At 37.4% G+C, this 15475-nt stretch overlaps 1 protein-coding gene across 3 annotated transcripts; it reads left to right on the plus strand.

The window, feature by feature from the left end:
• Positions 1–1701: 1701 nt before the first annotated feature.
• LOC133711959 (probable RNA-dependent RNA polymerase 3) lies at positions 1702–11823 on the plus strand. 3 transcript variants are annotated; one of them, XM_062138034.1, is made up of 20 exons: positions 1703–2104; positions 2188–2352; positions 2458–2578; positions 2657–2786; positions 3290–3364; positions 3938–4130; positions 4582–4780; positions 4867–4954; positions 5068–5211; positions 5786–5851; positions 5975–6046; positions 7138–7244; positions 7721–7869; positions 8045–8273; positions 9109–9334; positions 9746–9897; positions 10709–10865; positions 11006–11153; positions 11263–11417; positions 11493–11823. In XM_062138034.1, the coding sequence occupies exons 1-20, from the start codon at positions 1792–1794 to the stop codon at positions 11724–11726; spliced, it is 3123 nt and encodes a 1040-aa protein (XP_061994018.1). In that variant the 5' UTR covers positions 1703–1791; the 3' UTR covers positions 11727–11823. The 3 variants fall into 3 exon arrangements, with proteins under 3 accessions (XP_061994029.1, XP_061994018.1, XP_061994025.1); XM_062138041.1 differs by having other exon boundaries at positions 2194–2352; XM_062138045.1 differs by lacking the exons at positions 10709–10865; positions 11006–11153; positions 11263–11417; positions 11493–11823 and adding an exon at positions 10545–10656 and having other exon boundaries at positions 1702–2104.
• Positions 11824–15475: the final 3652 nt, after the last annotated feature.

Below are 15475 nucleotides of genomic sequence, written 5' to 3' on the forward strand. Positions count from 1 at the left end.
GAAAGCTGAGAAGAAACCAAACTGAATGATTGGGAATCAGATGATTGCAAAGGTAATGAATCAATAAAATATCGTATTTTGAGAATTAGGTATTGGATATTTTGTTGTTTGCTTAGATGGGTATTGATTGGAATTGCATAATTTTGGATTTGGGTGAAGGATTTCGATTCTGGAAGTTGAATTTGTCTGGGAAGAACTGCAGGCACCTTGGCTTGACTGGAAACCCAGATCTCTTGACGAAGAACGCGGGCACCTTGGCTTGACTGGAAGAGAAATTGGGTATGGCTTTGATCTGAGAAGTCTGAGAGAAATTGTTGATGATGTTGATGGTGTTGCAAGTCTGTGGTGTTGATGGAGTCTGGGTCTTCGTGTTAGTGTTATTAGTCCATCCAGCACCATACATGAGTCAGGACACAGTAAAGCATAAGCTCAGCTTGAGGAGTCCGGGACAATTATAGAAATTAAGGCAGGGTATGACAATCCCAGAAAACAAACATCACCTTAATATGAGTAACTGCACTTAAACCAACAATTACCTACATGAGTGTTAGTCCACCTATTAGCTAGATTGTTACATCATCATCAACCACTTCAATCGGTCCTGCTCACGAGAGTCAGAATAAATCATTGATAAACGAGGTTGTAAATTGTAATCCCCCCTTGGATGTTTTTGAAGGTTTTCTTACAGCCTGTTTGGCTTTGGATAGATCTATGCATTTTCTTCTTGTTAGGGAATTTAATCCCTCCGCCACGCAAGTACTAGAAATAGAGATAGAAAGAAGAAATAACCAAGCCAAGAAGACAACAAGATTTAACGAGGTTCGGCCAGTATCCTTGCCTACGTCTTCGGAGAGTTTCACCTTCATTAATGAGAGAATTACACAAGTACAAGATTACATCGCTCAAGTTTATGCCCAACCCAAGCCTTTGTATCCAATAGGATACCCCTTGTACACCCTCTCTCAACCTAGAAGATCACTCTACCCCAAGAGCTATTCACACTCTTGAACACAACTCACTTTGCTTCTATACATGAAGACCCTTAGAGTTGCTCTTTTCCTCTCCTTACTTGCCTCCACACAAGTTTCATCTATTTATACCATTGATAGAAGTCTCTAGACTCATTTCATCAATGCTCTTATATGAATCAACCACCCATCTCCCACATTAACTCCCTAGGAAGACTAAAAAGGTCAAAACATGAATTTAACTATGCATTTCTTCCCAATGCATCAACTTGACCATGCATTTATACCCAATGCATGCACTTGATCATGCACCAATTTTCCATGCATAAGTTGTTACTTTGAATGCACAAACAATTAATACCATGCATCAAAATATCTCTACCAAGGAGGGATAGGCACCAAACCCAACACTTCTTTCTGGCTATGGCTGCAAACAGGAGAGGACGAGAGTTTCGCTTTGTAACAAGCACGTGCACCTAGACGGAAAAAACGTAACCCCGTCTGGGGTGTGTGTTTTATTTAGGGTACATGGTGCAATGCTGACTCAACCTTGGAAAAGCACCATAAAGAATGACGAAGCTATCAATAATTGCATGTTTCACACTTCACAGTGTACGAACCTATCAATATTATCAATCCCAATTCCCAATCAATCAACTCTACTCCTACTCTACAGTGACGAAGCTTACACAACACGCCATTCACCATTTATTAATCATTACCCTCTGAAGATTTCGTAGCCATATTTTGCTTTCGGCACTAAAACAGTAAAAACCTCACTAAAAAGTAAAAACTAAAAAGGAAAGAACAGCAACTGAACTCTATGGAAGAAGTGAGATTACCTCCGCCGGTGGAGGAGTTGCTCCGTAGAATCTGTACTGAGAAAAAGCTACCATGGCCGGACGCCGGGGTCCGGCGGGAGCTGGCCTCTATCAGCCAGGAACGTGCACATGAGGTCCTGGTTAAAGTCTTCAACAAACAAGATATCATAAGTCTCGGCGGTTTCATCAAGCACTTGATCCGTAACCTCCCTGCTTCTCCTCCTCCATCGACAGCTGTCCGCGCTTATTATGATCAAAGGCCCTCTGCTTGTCCAGTTACGCCACCTTGTTCTCAACTTCAGTACAGCTCCGCAGGTAGTTGATGATGCTTGCTTCTCGTTGTGGTGTCCATTGGTGGTTTGATCATATTCGAAACTATATATAGCCTCTATGTGTAGTTGCAGGTCAGGCATTCAGTGATCGGACCGAGCAGCCTGTGATTAATGGACGGTATGGACCATCACCATATTCTTCTGGTTGTAAAGCCATCAGCTCTTTCTCGTATCCAACAATACCGCTGGCTTGTAACATTGCTCCAGTGCAACCTGATCATAGGTTTCAAGGTCATATTCTACTTGTTTACTTCATGCATTTCATTAATCTGTGGTGAATGGTGTTTCATGTTTGTATTGAAGTCGTTTCGGGCTATATTTGAGTTGGTGGTGCAGGTGAGGTTGTAACCAAGTCGCCAGATCTAGAGAAATATGGAGGCCATGGACAAGCACACTTGGCAGCTCTTGGTACTCTTGAATTCAGAAAACAATTTCTGATCTTGAGCTACATTAGAGAGTATGGAAGTGTTTTTTGCCTTATGTTTTCCTTTGCCTTTTTGGTTTTGTTGCTCATCTTGATTACATGATTTGTCAGGGAAAAGTTAAAGAATGTTATAGTCGCAGAGGATATTAAGCATTTGAAAGATTTGCCAATGGCAGAGTTTGAGTCCAAAGTTTGGCTACTCTTCGGACATAAATATATCAGCAATGGAGACCGACAGTTGGTGATTATCACTCTCTCAATCTTGCTCATTTGTAAATTAGTTCTATAAAACACTGAGCGATTTTGACTGCTTTTCTGCTCTGCTTATTATTCAAGTCTTATGAAAGACCGAAAGTGTCCCATGAAAGAGTATTGTAATTAAAGGAATCCACTTCCATATGAAATCAAGCATTTCCATTCTTTTTTATTTTTAATTTTTTAGAAAAGATCCCTGGTAGTTAGTTATGGAATATCTTTGCATCAAACAGATCATTTCAGCTACAGCTTACACATTTTCAAACTCTTCTGCTAAATAGTTTTATCCTTGTAAGACTCAGATTGTATGAAGTAGTCCTAAACTTGGCCAGAGTTACTCCTTAGGTTAAACTTTTGATGATAACTTCATAGTTTTCCCTCTTTTTCTTTTGTCTTAAGCTTCATTTTTAGCACCTATAATACAAGCATAAGCTGACCTTGTATCCATTATCTGCTTGATGTCCCTTTTATGGTTTTCTTGCATTGTAGAATTTCGATTGGGATGGCAGACGCACACATTTCTATGAGTGCCATGTTACCAGAGATGGGAGTTACACATTCAAGGTTTGTATGTCTACCCACCACAGTATATGCTTAATCATACAGACAAGGAGCAAACTTTAATAAGTAGCTTAGAGAAGCGGTAATGTAGGTAATTATACCAATCATGAAATGTGGTATCAGTAACACCATGCATTTACTGAAAGAATCAATGAGATTGATTATTCGGGTTGGGCCTTGTTTCAAGTTCGAAACTTATTCACCAAAAGTAATTAGAAAACTTGTAACTTTTGGATTTAATTACGTGAGTGGCCTTGTTCATTTCAATGCACATTAAACGAGTTTAGTAGTGGCAACCTGGAATCTGCCTGTTACATGTATAAAGTTACAATGCTTTCCTTTTTCTCCTTTTTCAAGGGGAAAGCTTGCCTGGATACTTAGTTGTCTGCAATTCTGTCGCGGAAGACAAAATTTTATATCTTACTTGTTTTACTCTACGACTTCTCCTCAGTTTACAATGAATACATGCGTTTATTTTCTCTCTGTTGTATTTGTGTTGCTGTTGCTATAGTTGATTGCTCAGTTGTACAAGCTGTATAAGAAATTCATTGTCATTTGATTTGATTTTTTTTTCAGGGCCCCTATCTACAAAATGAAAGAAGAACTCTCCTACAGAAACTATGTCAAGATGACAATGTTTTGATTGTGAAGTTTGATGAAGAAGGGACTCAGACAGGTTCTAGGACTTCTTATGATAATGACTATTCTACGTATATGAAGGTTGAGAGACAAGGGATTTTTGTTGGCTTGCGGCGCTATCGTTTCTTTGGTACGCTTTCAAAGCCTTCACATGTTGAATTTCAATTTCCACTTTTTGAGATGTTTTAACTGCCCTATCGTTTCTTTGGTCCATAACTGCAACCAGGGATCAACCAAGATTAACAATCCTAAGGTTTTTGAGGATATTTTTTGTTCTCTTCATTCTTCACCTATCAGCAAAACACACATTCAGATATGAATTTGCATACTGACTGTCTTGTTTTGTTGATTAGATAATTTTTTGAGGATTACCTATCCTTGAATGCTCCGCATACTTATAGCTGGATAGTAAAACATAATTATTCGTAAACGGCTTTTAATGCTATTTTTGCTGTCTTGAGGTTTTAACCTACTTTTTGATCCTTGAACATCTGTGTTTACTTTTTAGTATTGAGTTGTTGAGAATCATAGTAAGATTTATTATCGTTCTTTTCTGTCTACCTTCAATGGTTATGAATCAGGTTTTAAAGATGGTGGTAAAAGAGATAAAATCAGAAGTCCCACGTCATCACCCGTAAAATGTTATTTTGTTCGTGTGAGCTCTGATGCAGCAATAGACAGGGATGTAGGTTATTGGTTATCTAACAGAACAATTCATGAAGGAAGACGTCTAATTATGCATGTTGATACTCTGCCAAGTGTGGACAAGGTCATGGCTAGGTATCTACTTTTATGGCACAAAAATTTCTTTCCAGCTTCTGTATAAATCTTGTTTCCTATGGTTCTGAAGTTTGTTGGGGAATCAGGTTGCCACTCATTTTTTCTAAGACAACGACCTTGGAAGTAGATTGGTCACTTGTGAAAGTTGAAGAAATTGTTGATGTCAACTGTTGCGTATGGTCCTTGAACTATTTTTTCAAATGAAACTTCTTGCATTGATGCTTATGTTTACTTTCTTTGGTTGTTTTTTCCATTTGAAATGCGGTTTGTTCTTATTTGAAATGCAGGATGAATCTGGTAACTGTGTTTATAATGAAGATGGAAAACTTCTTCTACATACAGATGGAACTGGATTCATATCTGAGGATTTGGCTTTGCTTTGTTCAAAGATAGAAGCCAAAAGAAAGTTTATGAGTGAGGAACACATGGAGGTCCTCATTCTAATTTATAGTTTATGTTTACTATATGAAGCATAGCGATAAATGACAATTAAAATCTACTATGATCATAGTTGAACTGTCCTCAATATTAGTGGCATTTGACTTATCAAGATAGATATTTCAAAATGATTTCTTCCGAGAAACTAAATCTTCAGTTATGTGGTAGTCTTTGAAATTATAAGGTTCTCGCAATATACTGTCATTTTCTGTTTTAAACACGGGCCTCTTAATAATTTGAGAATGGGTACAGCTAAATCGTATGCTGTTAGACTACTTAGAAACTTGGTATGCAAGACTAATATGTATGATTGGCTTTTGTGCCTTCCACCAGTATGAATTTTCACTTTTGCTTCAAAGTTCCCCGGAACTGGACTATTTTTTTTTTTTTCCTATGTCTTGGTGGTTGAGCTAATCTGAATTTGTGACTTACAACTCCATGTCATCTTCTTATGTTGTTTTTCCTGATCCAAAAATGCCGTTCTTATCTTCTGTTTTTTCGGAATCTAAAGATGAAAATGTCTTCTGTTCCTCTCTGGACATGCTTGTCTTTTGATTTGTGATTCAGGGACTTCCGGATCCTGATGAACTTGAGATTGAAATGAAAAAATCAGATCTCCGAACTCAAGAACCGGTATGTGTTTGCATTATTGCAATTTCAATTCTCGTTTTGAGACTGTTGACCTGCATGAGTTCGTTTGTGGGATTCCAATATATTCTCACTTCCCTTTCTTTTGTTTTCATCCTCATCTTGTAGCCATTGCTCATACAGTGCCGCCTATTTCACGAAGGCAATGCTTATAAAGGAACTTTGCTTGTCAATAAGCGGGTATGCAATCAATCATTTTCTTATGGAAGGACATCTTATAAATTACTTTTCATGTTGGTTTTATGATTTGTCATTGCAGCAAATTTCCTATATCCACTACATTGATTTTTGTACTGTTATGAATACAGTATGCATTTGTCTGTTTGTCTCTGTGTGAGTGAGTGAGTGTGAGAGGGTAGAAAGAAGGAGCTGTTATTGTTCTTCATTTATGTATCAATGATTTCTTTTTGATAGAAAGAAAACCACACAGAGACAATAATTGAATAATATAATAACAGGTTCATGTGGAAGGATTTCAAAGGAGATTCGGAATTGATTTTCTACGCATACTGCTAAATTGAACTTAAGAAATAATTTTGTTTCATAATGAAATCATACAGTGTATAGTTTTAACTAAATTGAGAAAGGAGGAATTTGAAATAACACTTTCTCTCGATTATTTGAAAATCATTATTAACACAGCTCTCTGAATTTTATTAACTGAAGAAATTAGTGTTTTTCAAAGTTCATAATAAGGTACTTACACTGAAAACTCATATTCAAATTCCAACTTTCACATCATTCCATACAAATGAGACTCAAGGAAATCATCATTTCATTTTTGTTTTTAAGCCAAAGGATTCGTCTACGAATTGTTCACTAAAGGAGTTTTTGCATGCACATGGCAAGATACCAATTCTGAACTGAATACAATCTTAACTGTTGTCCAGAAACATTTTCTGTTGGGTTTAATTAGTACCGATTACAGAATGCTCTTATTGAAAGGGATCAGTCTGACCTTTGTCAGGGCATCTGGAGATAGAAAATTACAGACATGAACTTGTCTGTACAATGAAAAGAAGCTTACTGTTAATCAAATTGTCTCAGTTGAAACATTCTTTTTTCTGTATAGTTCTGGTGGAGGTAACACTCCACTTTTAATTCAATTCTGGCTTCATTACTGAAGTAAATTGACCTAATACAACCTCGCATGTTCATGCTTGATAGCAGTGCAATTTTAGGGAATAGTCCTTGTTCTGGTTACTAGTCATTTCTTTATTCTCGAACTCTTTTGCATTGTAAATAATTTTCTTCTATATCAAAATTTGCAGCTTCCCCCGAAAACACTGCAGATTCGACCGTCAATGCGTAAAGTTGAGAAGGACCCTAAGATTTCAGATAATGAAACCATCAATTCTTTGGAAATGGTTTGCACAAGGTACATCCATCATCTCACACTTTTATTTGCATGAAATTTCATTCCTTTTGTTACCTGCTATGGACTTGAAGTTTTCCTGTTTCTCCTGTATCAACTTTAGCATATATTGGATACATTCTCTCAATCACAGATTTCACGTGTTGAATCTTGAAATGCTTTCAGGGTTAACAATTGAACAAAATAATTGATATTTGATTGTCTATAGCTTGTGGTAATAGGATATTTTTAAATATTTTTGCTCATAAATTACCATCAGCGTTGGAAAATTTGTGGTATTGTGTATACTTAAATTATTCCATATGAAGTATACTCAAATTTTATGGTATGAATTTTGCTTGTCTTGACTCTTGATGGTGACTTTGGTAATACTAATTAGTCATGAATAAGAATATCATACAGTTCAGTTACATTTTTGTTGTTGTTTATCAGATTAAGGTATAAGATTCTTTTAACTTCAGTTTTTCATCATCTTCCAGTGCTCCTCCTAGGAAAGCTTATTTGTCAAGGATTATAATTGCACTTCTAGTGCATGGAGGTGTACCGAAAGACTTCTTTATGAAGATACTTGACAATGCTTTAGAAGATGCTCATCGTGTTATCGGGAAGACACGTGCAGCGCTCAAAGGTGGTTGATCTGAGAGTGCTTAGAAGTTAGAGCTGATATATTTTCATCTCTTTTTTCTTTCCTTTTGAACAGTTATGGATCAAATTGGGAGCTAATTTCTTGTTTTGGTTAAATAACATTGTAGCAATTTTGTATTTTTTATGTTCCACATTTTTTGTGGATTTTGTGCCTACAGTTGCTGAGAAGTATGGTGAGATTGATGACAATTTCTTGGGAGCAACAATGATCAGACTTGGTATTCCTCTAGAAGAATCATATTTGCAATATCGTCTGTCACACTTAATGCGTGTGCAGGAAAGCACTGGTCTTAGAAAAGGGAGACTTCATATTCCTGACTCTTATGTGTTGATGGGGACAGCTGATCCAACAGGGATTCTGGAAAGAGATGAAGTCTGCGTTATCCTGTATGTATAATTTCTGTTGTGTTTTCCCTCCCTCTGTTAAATGATATCTGTTGCAATATAGATAGATTAGATTGAGATATTCCTTTGGCTGTACTTCACATTTGTCTTTTTACTTTTGATTTGATGTGCCATTAGCTATAAAATTTCTTAAGTTACATGTTGTGTGATAGAAGAAATAGATTGATTCAGTTATCTTTCAATGAGACCCAGTACTTTGCAACGTTCCTGCTTAAAGTTTATCAGAACAATTTTGAAAACTGACAGACCTAATTCTTGATCCATGTCACAAGTGTTAGCGCGAAATGCATTGTTGGCCTGAAAATATATGAAATTATGGACACATCAGGTATCATATCCTTGGTTTGTAGGAAGTCATGAGTTTGAAATCCTCAATCCTCAGTGTTAACATTTTTTTTGCTTTGTAAGGTGTACGGTTGGGCTGCACGCCTCCACCCTTTTGTTTCTGGTCCTCTCTCTCTCTCTCAACTTGATCCATGTTGCATGTCAGGGAATGTGTTAGCTTATTATACAATGTTTGTCTATTCTGTAACAACCTTAGCTTATTCATCTCTAATAGTATAGTTCTTGTTAGATCCTTGCTTTGTGGAACTATTTATTTTATGTTCTTTGAATTGTCAACTAATTGTTCCATGAAGAATTGTTTCTAGCAAATGATTTGTATCTGCTCTCTTTTTTTGCATATCAAAATTTCTTTTGTTACATTTTTGCTGTCTTGATAATCGCATGTTGTTTTTCCTCTTCTATATGGAGTAGTGTCAGAAAATAAAGTTCACTGATCCTATCACGACCTCTTTTGGCCTACTGATATATGTAGTAAGGACGGACAAATGTCTGGGAAGGTACTTGTGTACCGGTATCCTGGTTTACACTTCGGGGATATTAAAGTTTTGAAGGCCACCTATGTGAAGGAGTTAGAATCCATTGTGGGAGATGCCAGATATGCTATATTCTTCTCTTGCAAGGGACCACGTAATGTTGCTGATGAAATTGGTGGTGGAGATTTTGATGGTGATCTTTACTGGGTCTCAAGAAACCCTCAGGTTGACATCAACCTAAGCATTGTTAGTTATCACTATTTTGAAAGTTCAACATGCGTAGACTCCAGAAATACTTGGCCAATTTATGCATAGGATTGCAGTTTATTTTTTCATACTAAATAATTATCATTTGTTTTCTGTTACTCCATATTTTAATAATGTTCTTACTATCAATTAATTTTATGTTAAGAAAATAATGATGGTATTTGAAAAGATTGGGTTGTTGGAGAAACCCATACTCTGTCTAAATCTTTGTAGACATTAGTTTTGTAACTTTGTAAGGCTTTTAGATGGTTTCATATCTTGCCAATTTCTTTCTCTGGTAGTACACCAGAAAGGACAGTTCTCATTATATCAGTGATGTTATCCAATATAGTTTTTATATTTAATCACATATTATTGGAATTATTTCAGCTATTGGAATGGTACAAACCAAGTGAACCTTGGAACGAAGGATCAATATCAACTCAAAAGGTTGCCGCCAGTAATAGACCAACTGAGCTTTCCACTGAAGATCTTGAAGCTGATATGTTTAGATTGTTCTTGAAAAATAGGTTTCAACCAAGGTAGGCAAATAAACTATCTATTCACAATTATTTGGGTTATATTGCTCTGGTTCTAATTAGGTTCTTAAAGTGTTGTAGCTTATTTTTGCTCAATCTTTTAGTATCTTTAAAACCTTTTGATATACTTTCTAGTTAACATGCGATGGAGCAATGTGCATATTGACAAAAAGAAACTTCAAATGGTGATTCCTTTTATTTATTCTAAGAGCTGGTGACCATTAATTTCAAGTAATTTGTTTTTTTTTTTTGAAAGAAACTGCAAGGAGAATGATTGCTGATGTACTACTCTATGAAGGAGAAATTAATGATTTAAAAGGTTACAATCATAGAGTAGTACATCAGCAATGCAACTAGGAGAATGAGTGAGCCAAGTCTCATTCTGATGTGATTCAAAACCAATACTAGCAAGACGATGAGCCACTTTGTTACAACTCCGAGGAGCATACTTCATTTGCACCTCCGGCATGCTATGTAATAGCATTAGAATATCATCTATAATGCTATTGATTTCAAGTAATTTGTTGAATATCTATTTAACAGGTTTACTGGTGTAATTACTATGCATATAAACCGGGCTAATTTAAAAATTTTGTTTAGAAGTTACATAAATGAATTGAAAGTAATCTACCCTGCTTCGTATGGTGCAGAATATATGGTGGATCTCTATGTCTTTTTGTTGTGGATACTGAGAGTACGAGTTATCATTATCTGGCTATAGTTCAGTGTTCATTCCTGTGTTATTAGAGTATTAATTTTGTCTTACAGATATAAATCCATTGTGTCTTACTGCACTAAATTTCTGCTGTTTCAGTTTTGCTATGAGTGAGGCAGCTAATAACTGGCTAGCTTGGACCGATTGGTTCTTGACTTTGGGAGATAGTAATGAGAAGAAGGACGTAATGGACAAGATACTGAGGTTGGTTGATATATACTACATCGCTCTAGATGCAGCGAAGAAAGGTGTAAAGGTAAGTTCAAGCATTAGAAAGGGAAATGAATGGTAGTTTTTATATTTTTAGACTGCTTTGCATGATCCTTGATCTTCTTTTGTCTTCTTTACAAAGTGATTGGTTGCGTCTTAAAACTAGGTTTTGTCTTTTATCTACAGGTTGAAGTTCCAAAAGATTTGAAGGTGTCACTTTTCCCTCATTACATGGACAAGAAAAAAGAAGAAGAAACTTACATTTCATCTTCGATTTTGGGAGAAATTTATGATGAAGTTGATAAATGTCAAGCAAAAATAATTTTTCTCAAAGGTGATAGAAGAAGCGTACTCTAGTATTAGCCTGTCATCAACGTAAAAATTAAGATAAAACATGATTTGTTTAAACTTTTAACGTGCTGATTTCCCTCTGTATCCTTCAGAAATCAAGAAACTTCCTATTTTTGATATTAATCAAGTCCCCGAACTCTGCTTGGCCAAATGGAAGAAACGTTATGGACGGTACAGGACTGAAATGAGCTCGGCCATGGATGAGGATGGAGATCAGGCTGCCATTGTCATAAGAAAGTATAAAAAGGTGATGGTGGAAACATTGCAGTTTGAGACGAGTAATATTTCATGTTCATGTTTGCTTACTGCTTTTCATTTGTAGAAGCTGTATAAGGCTAATGACTTTGAGCACAGTTCAAGGCCGATGGATGAAATACTGGACGAGGCACACGCTATATATCATGTATGTTATGACCATGCTATGGATAAAAGAGATGTGAAAAAATGTTCCTTTGCATGGAGAGTTGCAGGTAAAGCTCTGTGCGAGCTTCACGCTAGGAAAAAGGATGAGAAGTGGTTAAACATTGCCCCTTCTGTTTTGAAAGAGCTTTTGTAATGAAAATGAGACGTACGTGACTATTGTAGAAGTATGTCGTATATGTATGTCATATATTATGTGTAATATATGTATGAATTTCCCATTTCCAACCCAAGACATAGTCTTTTCCCATTGGGCGTTCACTACTGTGTAGACCAAAATGAACTTCTTTAGACTGCAAAACTTAGCTACCTGGCTCTCCTGAGTCCTCTCCACTCTACTGTTAAGACTAAACTTATTTTGTTACTATAACATTTGATCGAGTTCCTGACATATCGTTTGCATGGTGTAGAAAGTGATTTTTATTGAGTTGATGTTTACAATTGTACACATATATAGCAGTAATATACTGCTGTTACAATGCAGGCATTAACTATATTTACAGCTAGAATAAAAACTGATAAGCAATTATAGCTCAGTATCAAAACAGCAGTGATTTTTATTGAGTTGATGTTTACAATTGTACACATATATAGCAGTAATAAACTGCTGTTACAATGCAGGCATTAACTATATTTACAGCTAGAATACAAACTGATAAGCAATTATAGCTCAGTATCAAAACAGCCTATGAACAAATCAATGGAGAAGAAATAGATGACTTGAAGCAATTATAGTCTCTCTAACGCATGGTCTTAACTCTCTTTGCCTTATCCCCATCCCTTCCCTTGCTCTCCGTTTTGACAGTTTCCAAATACCATCTGCCTTCACCTACTTTGCTCGTTGATTGCCTCTTCAATTAAGTTTCCATCAACTTTGTTTCTGTGGTCTTGGTGGCTGATTGTTATTGATCATTGTCTTTGGGTTCTGGACTTCTGGGTTTGATAATGCTACAGTTATTCATGTTCCCCACTTGTTTGCAATTTATGTGATTATCCTAAATTTTTAATCATGCTTTGGGGTTGTAGTTGCCACATTCCTCTTTCCCTTGCCATGTGTAGTCGTTTGTAATGTTTTAGCAGTACCCAAGGTCAACCTCTGTCATTTCAATGGGCTCAACCTGGATTCTATTTCTTTCCCTTCATCATAGTTTAGTTTAAACCCTAAAAAGTATGATGGTTTAATTGGTTTCCTCCATTGGTTTATGAGGGAGGTTACCTGTTACCAAACTGACTTCTCCAAGTAAAAAAAAAAAGCACAGAACAAAATCCAGCTAATATAACAAAAGTCAGCTGGACAAGAAAAGAAGAACAGAAGTCAAAAGTGAATCCATATTATTGTTAAAAAGGGAAAGAAAAAAAAAATGACGAATTTTTAAATATTTTTTAATTATTTATTATTATTATTATTATTTTTTTATAAAAAAAAAGCTGTTGGGCTAATCTCAAACCTTGATTACTTTCAATTTCGATTATATGGATCACACAAAATCGTTGTATGCCTACTAATGTAGTCTAACTTGTTAATCGAATTGTTGCCGATGTCCACCCGTGCAGCCGAGCATGACGACGGCGGTCATCCCCGCCCTCGTGTGAAGCGCCAGGCGCATCCTGGTGCTGGTCTTCTCTCTATGGCTTTGCTAGGGCTGTTTCTCCAAATCTTGATTTCGATTGAGATCGGAGCTTTCCAAACTGTTGCTGCTGATTTGCTGGTGACGGAGACATGGATTCCTCCTGTTGTGCGTCTGCCCTGTTGGGTAGGCGATGGTGAAGTGGCCTATATGCGGTTCTGGGGTGGTCGGGCGTACGGCAAGGCTGTTGGTAGCATCTGTGAAGGCAGGGTGACTGCGATGGGGGTGCTAGTGACGCAGAGGAGTGACAACGGTGTTTGTGACTGTGATGGGGATTTTCCTCGGTCAAGCCTAGAAGAAGGCCCTTCGTTCATTGATCATCTAGAGGACGACGGAGAAGGAGCATTTCTATGGGACGGCGGAACAGTGGGAATCAGTGGGGAAGATCGTTTATGGACCTCCCATTGTTCAGAGATGGCGGTGACGACGTGGTGGCCGGTGAGTGGGTTAAGGCTGGTCGGAAGTCTACTGGGTCGGCCGGAGTTGGTATCTCAGGTGGAGGCGTGACTGCTTTGGTGGCTGACTGAGGTGCAGCTAGGGTTTTCTCTAGATGGGTCTCTTGGGCTGTTAGTTGGGCTTGGAGTGTGGCTACTAATTTTTGGGCTTGGTCTCAAGTTCTAGGCTATTTAGGGATAAGTCATCGGCAAAGAAGCTCAAGCCTCTTAGGAAGGAGGAGAAATTGGTGAATGGATTACCGGAATTCACCGTGGTGGAGGCAGTTCATGGTTCCAACCCATCAGTGGGTAAGGAACCAATAGTTGTTTGATAGGTTGATCCTAGTTACTATTGTCTATGCTGGTAGAGGTACCTCTATGAGTCTTGTGGAAGTACTTGGTTTTAACGTACCACAATTGCGTGCTCGGTGTGTGAGACTAAGTAGAATAGATTGTCTGCAAGGCGAGGTGTTTGTATGTGGTATAGACTACTCAGAGCATAAATGTTTTATTGGAGTAGTCTTCTGTACTATTTCTTAATCTATGAATGGAGCATACTATTGGTATGTCTCAAATTTGATCAAAAAAAAAAAAAAAAAAAAATCTCAAACCTTGATTAATGAAAGTGTAGAATCCCGAGGGAGGGGGGAAACATGGTGCCTAAGCCCTAAATTACAATTAGCAACGAAAGAATGTCTCGAGATATTAAAATGACTCTCTACTAAACCTATGTATTTTAAAATGCACTAATTAGTAATGGTTGCATCATTGACAACATCATTTGCTTTACAATAGAAGTGACATAGTGGAAAGATGACACTTACAAAAAACAATTAAAACAACTTTTTCACTGTGTTGCCGACCGGACTTTCCTACCATGAAATAAAGAAAAAGAAGTGCAAAATGCCAAAAGCACTGGTTTAGTTTGTCGCATCTCTAAAGGATTTCTCATAAAAGTTGATGTTATTAGACAAAAGAAAAGAGAGAGAGAGAAAAAAAAAGATGAGACCGATCAATGGAGGCTTTGGTATAAAAGGCAAGTAGGGGTGGACGTTTTGAAATCGAAAATCGATATTTCGCACCGAACCAACGCTTGCAGTGCGATTTTTAGTTATAAGGGCTTTTGACCAAATGCCCAAATTTGTCTCAAGAAATGCCCACTTACTCCACTTAAAGATTTGTGTGCTTACTTACCCAATTTAAAAGTAAAAAGATGAGTTTGCCCTTCCAATAGTTAAAAAGTCATTGGAGACTTCGCTGTAATCCCGTCACCGGTCGCCAGACTCTGGTCACCAGCCAAAAGTTGCCAGAGGTCGTCGCAGATCTTATAGGTCACCCGAGACTTTTATTACCCTCCAATAAAACCCAATAATTTTTATCGGGGGGCAATAAAACCAGACTTCGGTCACTGGTCTGAAGGTTGCCGGAGACTTTTATTACTCCCAATAAAACCTAATACATTTTTATTGGGGGGCAATAAAAGTTTATTGGGTATTATTGGAAGGCAATCAGTCTCCAAAGACCAAATGTGACAATGTCTGAGGAGACCTTTGTGTTTGACACAAAAACCAGTTGGCGTACAAACTGTCTCTTTTGCTACTGTGATTGAGCGGGCGTGCAGCACCGTGGGGTGCAGTCGTCGGGGGAGTCCCTTGACCTGACTTCTTCTTCAAGCGTTGTGGACGAGGAGAGCACCAACCTTGTCACAAGGTTCTTCTCTATGCCTTCCGAGAAAGGACTTCTTGCCTTACGGATAAGGGCTTTGGTTGTGATCTATTCGCGACACCGAATCGATACTTAGTGTTGTAGACTAAGCAGAGCAA

Source organism: Rosa rugosa, chromosome 1 (assembly GCF_958449725.1).
Source record: "Rosa rugosa chromosome 1, drRosRugo1.1, whole genome shotgun sequence".
NCBI lineage: Eukaryota > Viridiplantae > Streptophyta > Magnoliopsida > Rosales > Rosaceae > Rosa > Rosa rugosa.

Excerpts from the sequence above, each read along its gene's own strand:
- LOC133711959 (XM_062138034.1), top strand. The coding sequence starts at position 1,792 with ATGGAAGAAGTGAGATTACCTCCGCCGGTGGAGGAGTTGCTCCGTAGA. Across the intron at positions 4,955-5,067 it reads TTGTTGATGTCAACTGTTGC|GATGAATCTGGTAACTGTGT; the intron begins GTATGGTCCTTG and ends TTTGAAATGCAG. Across the intron at positions 9,335-9,745 it reads GGGTCTCAAGAAACCCTCAG|CTATTGGAATGGTACAAACC; the intron begins GTTGACATCAAC and ends GAATTATTTCAG.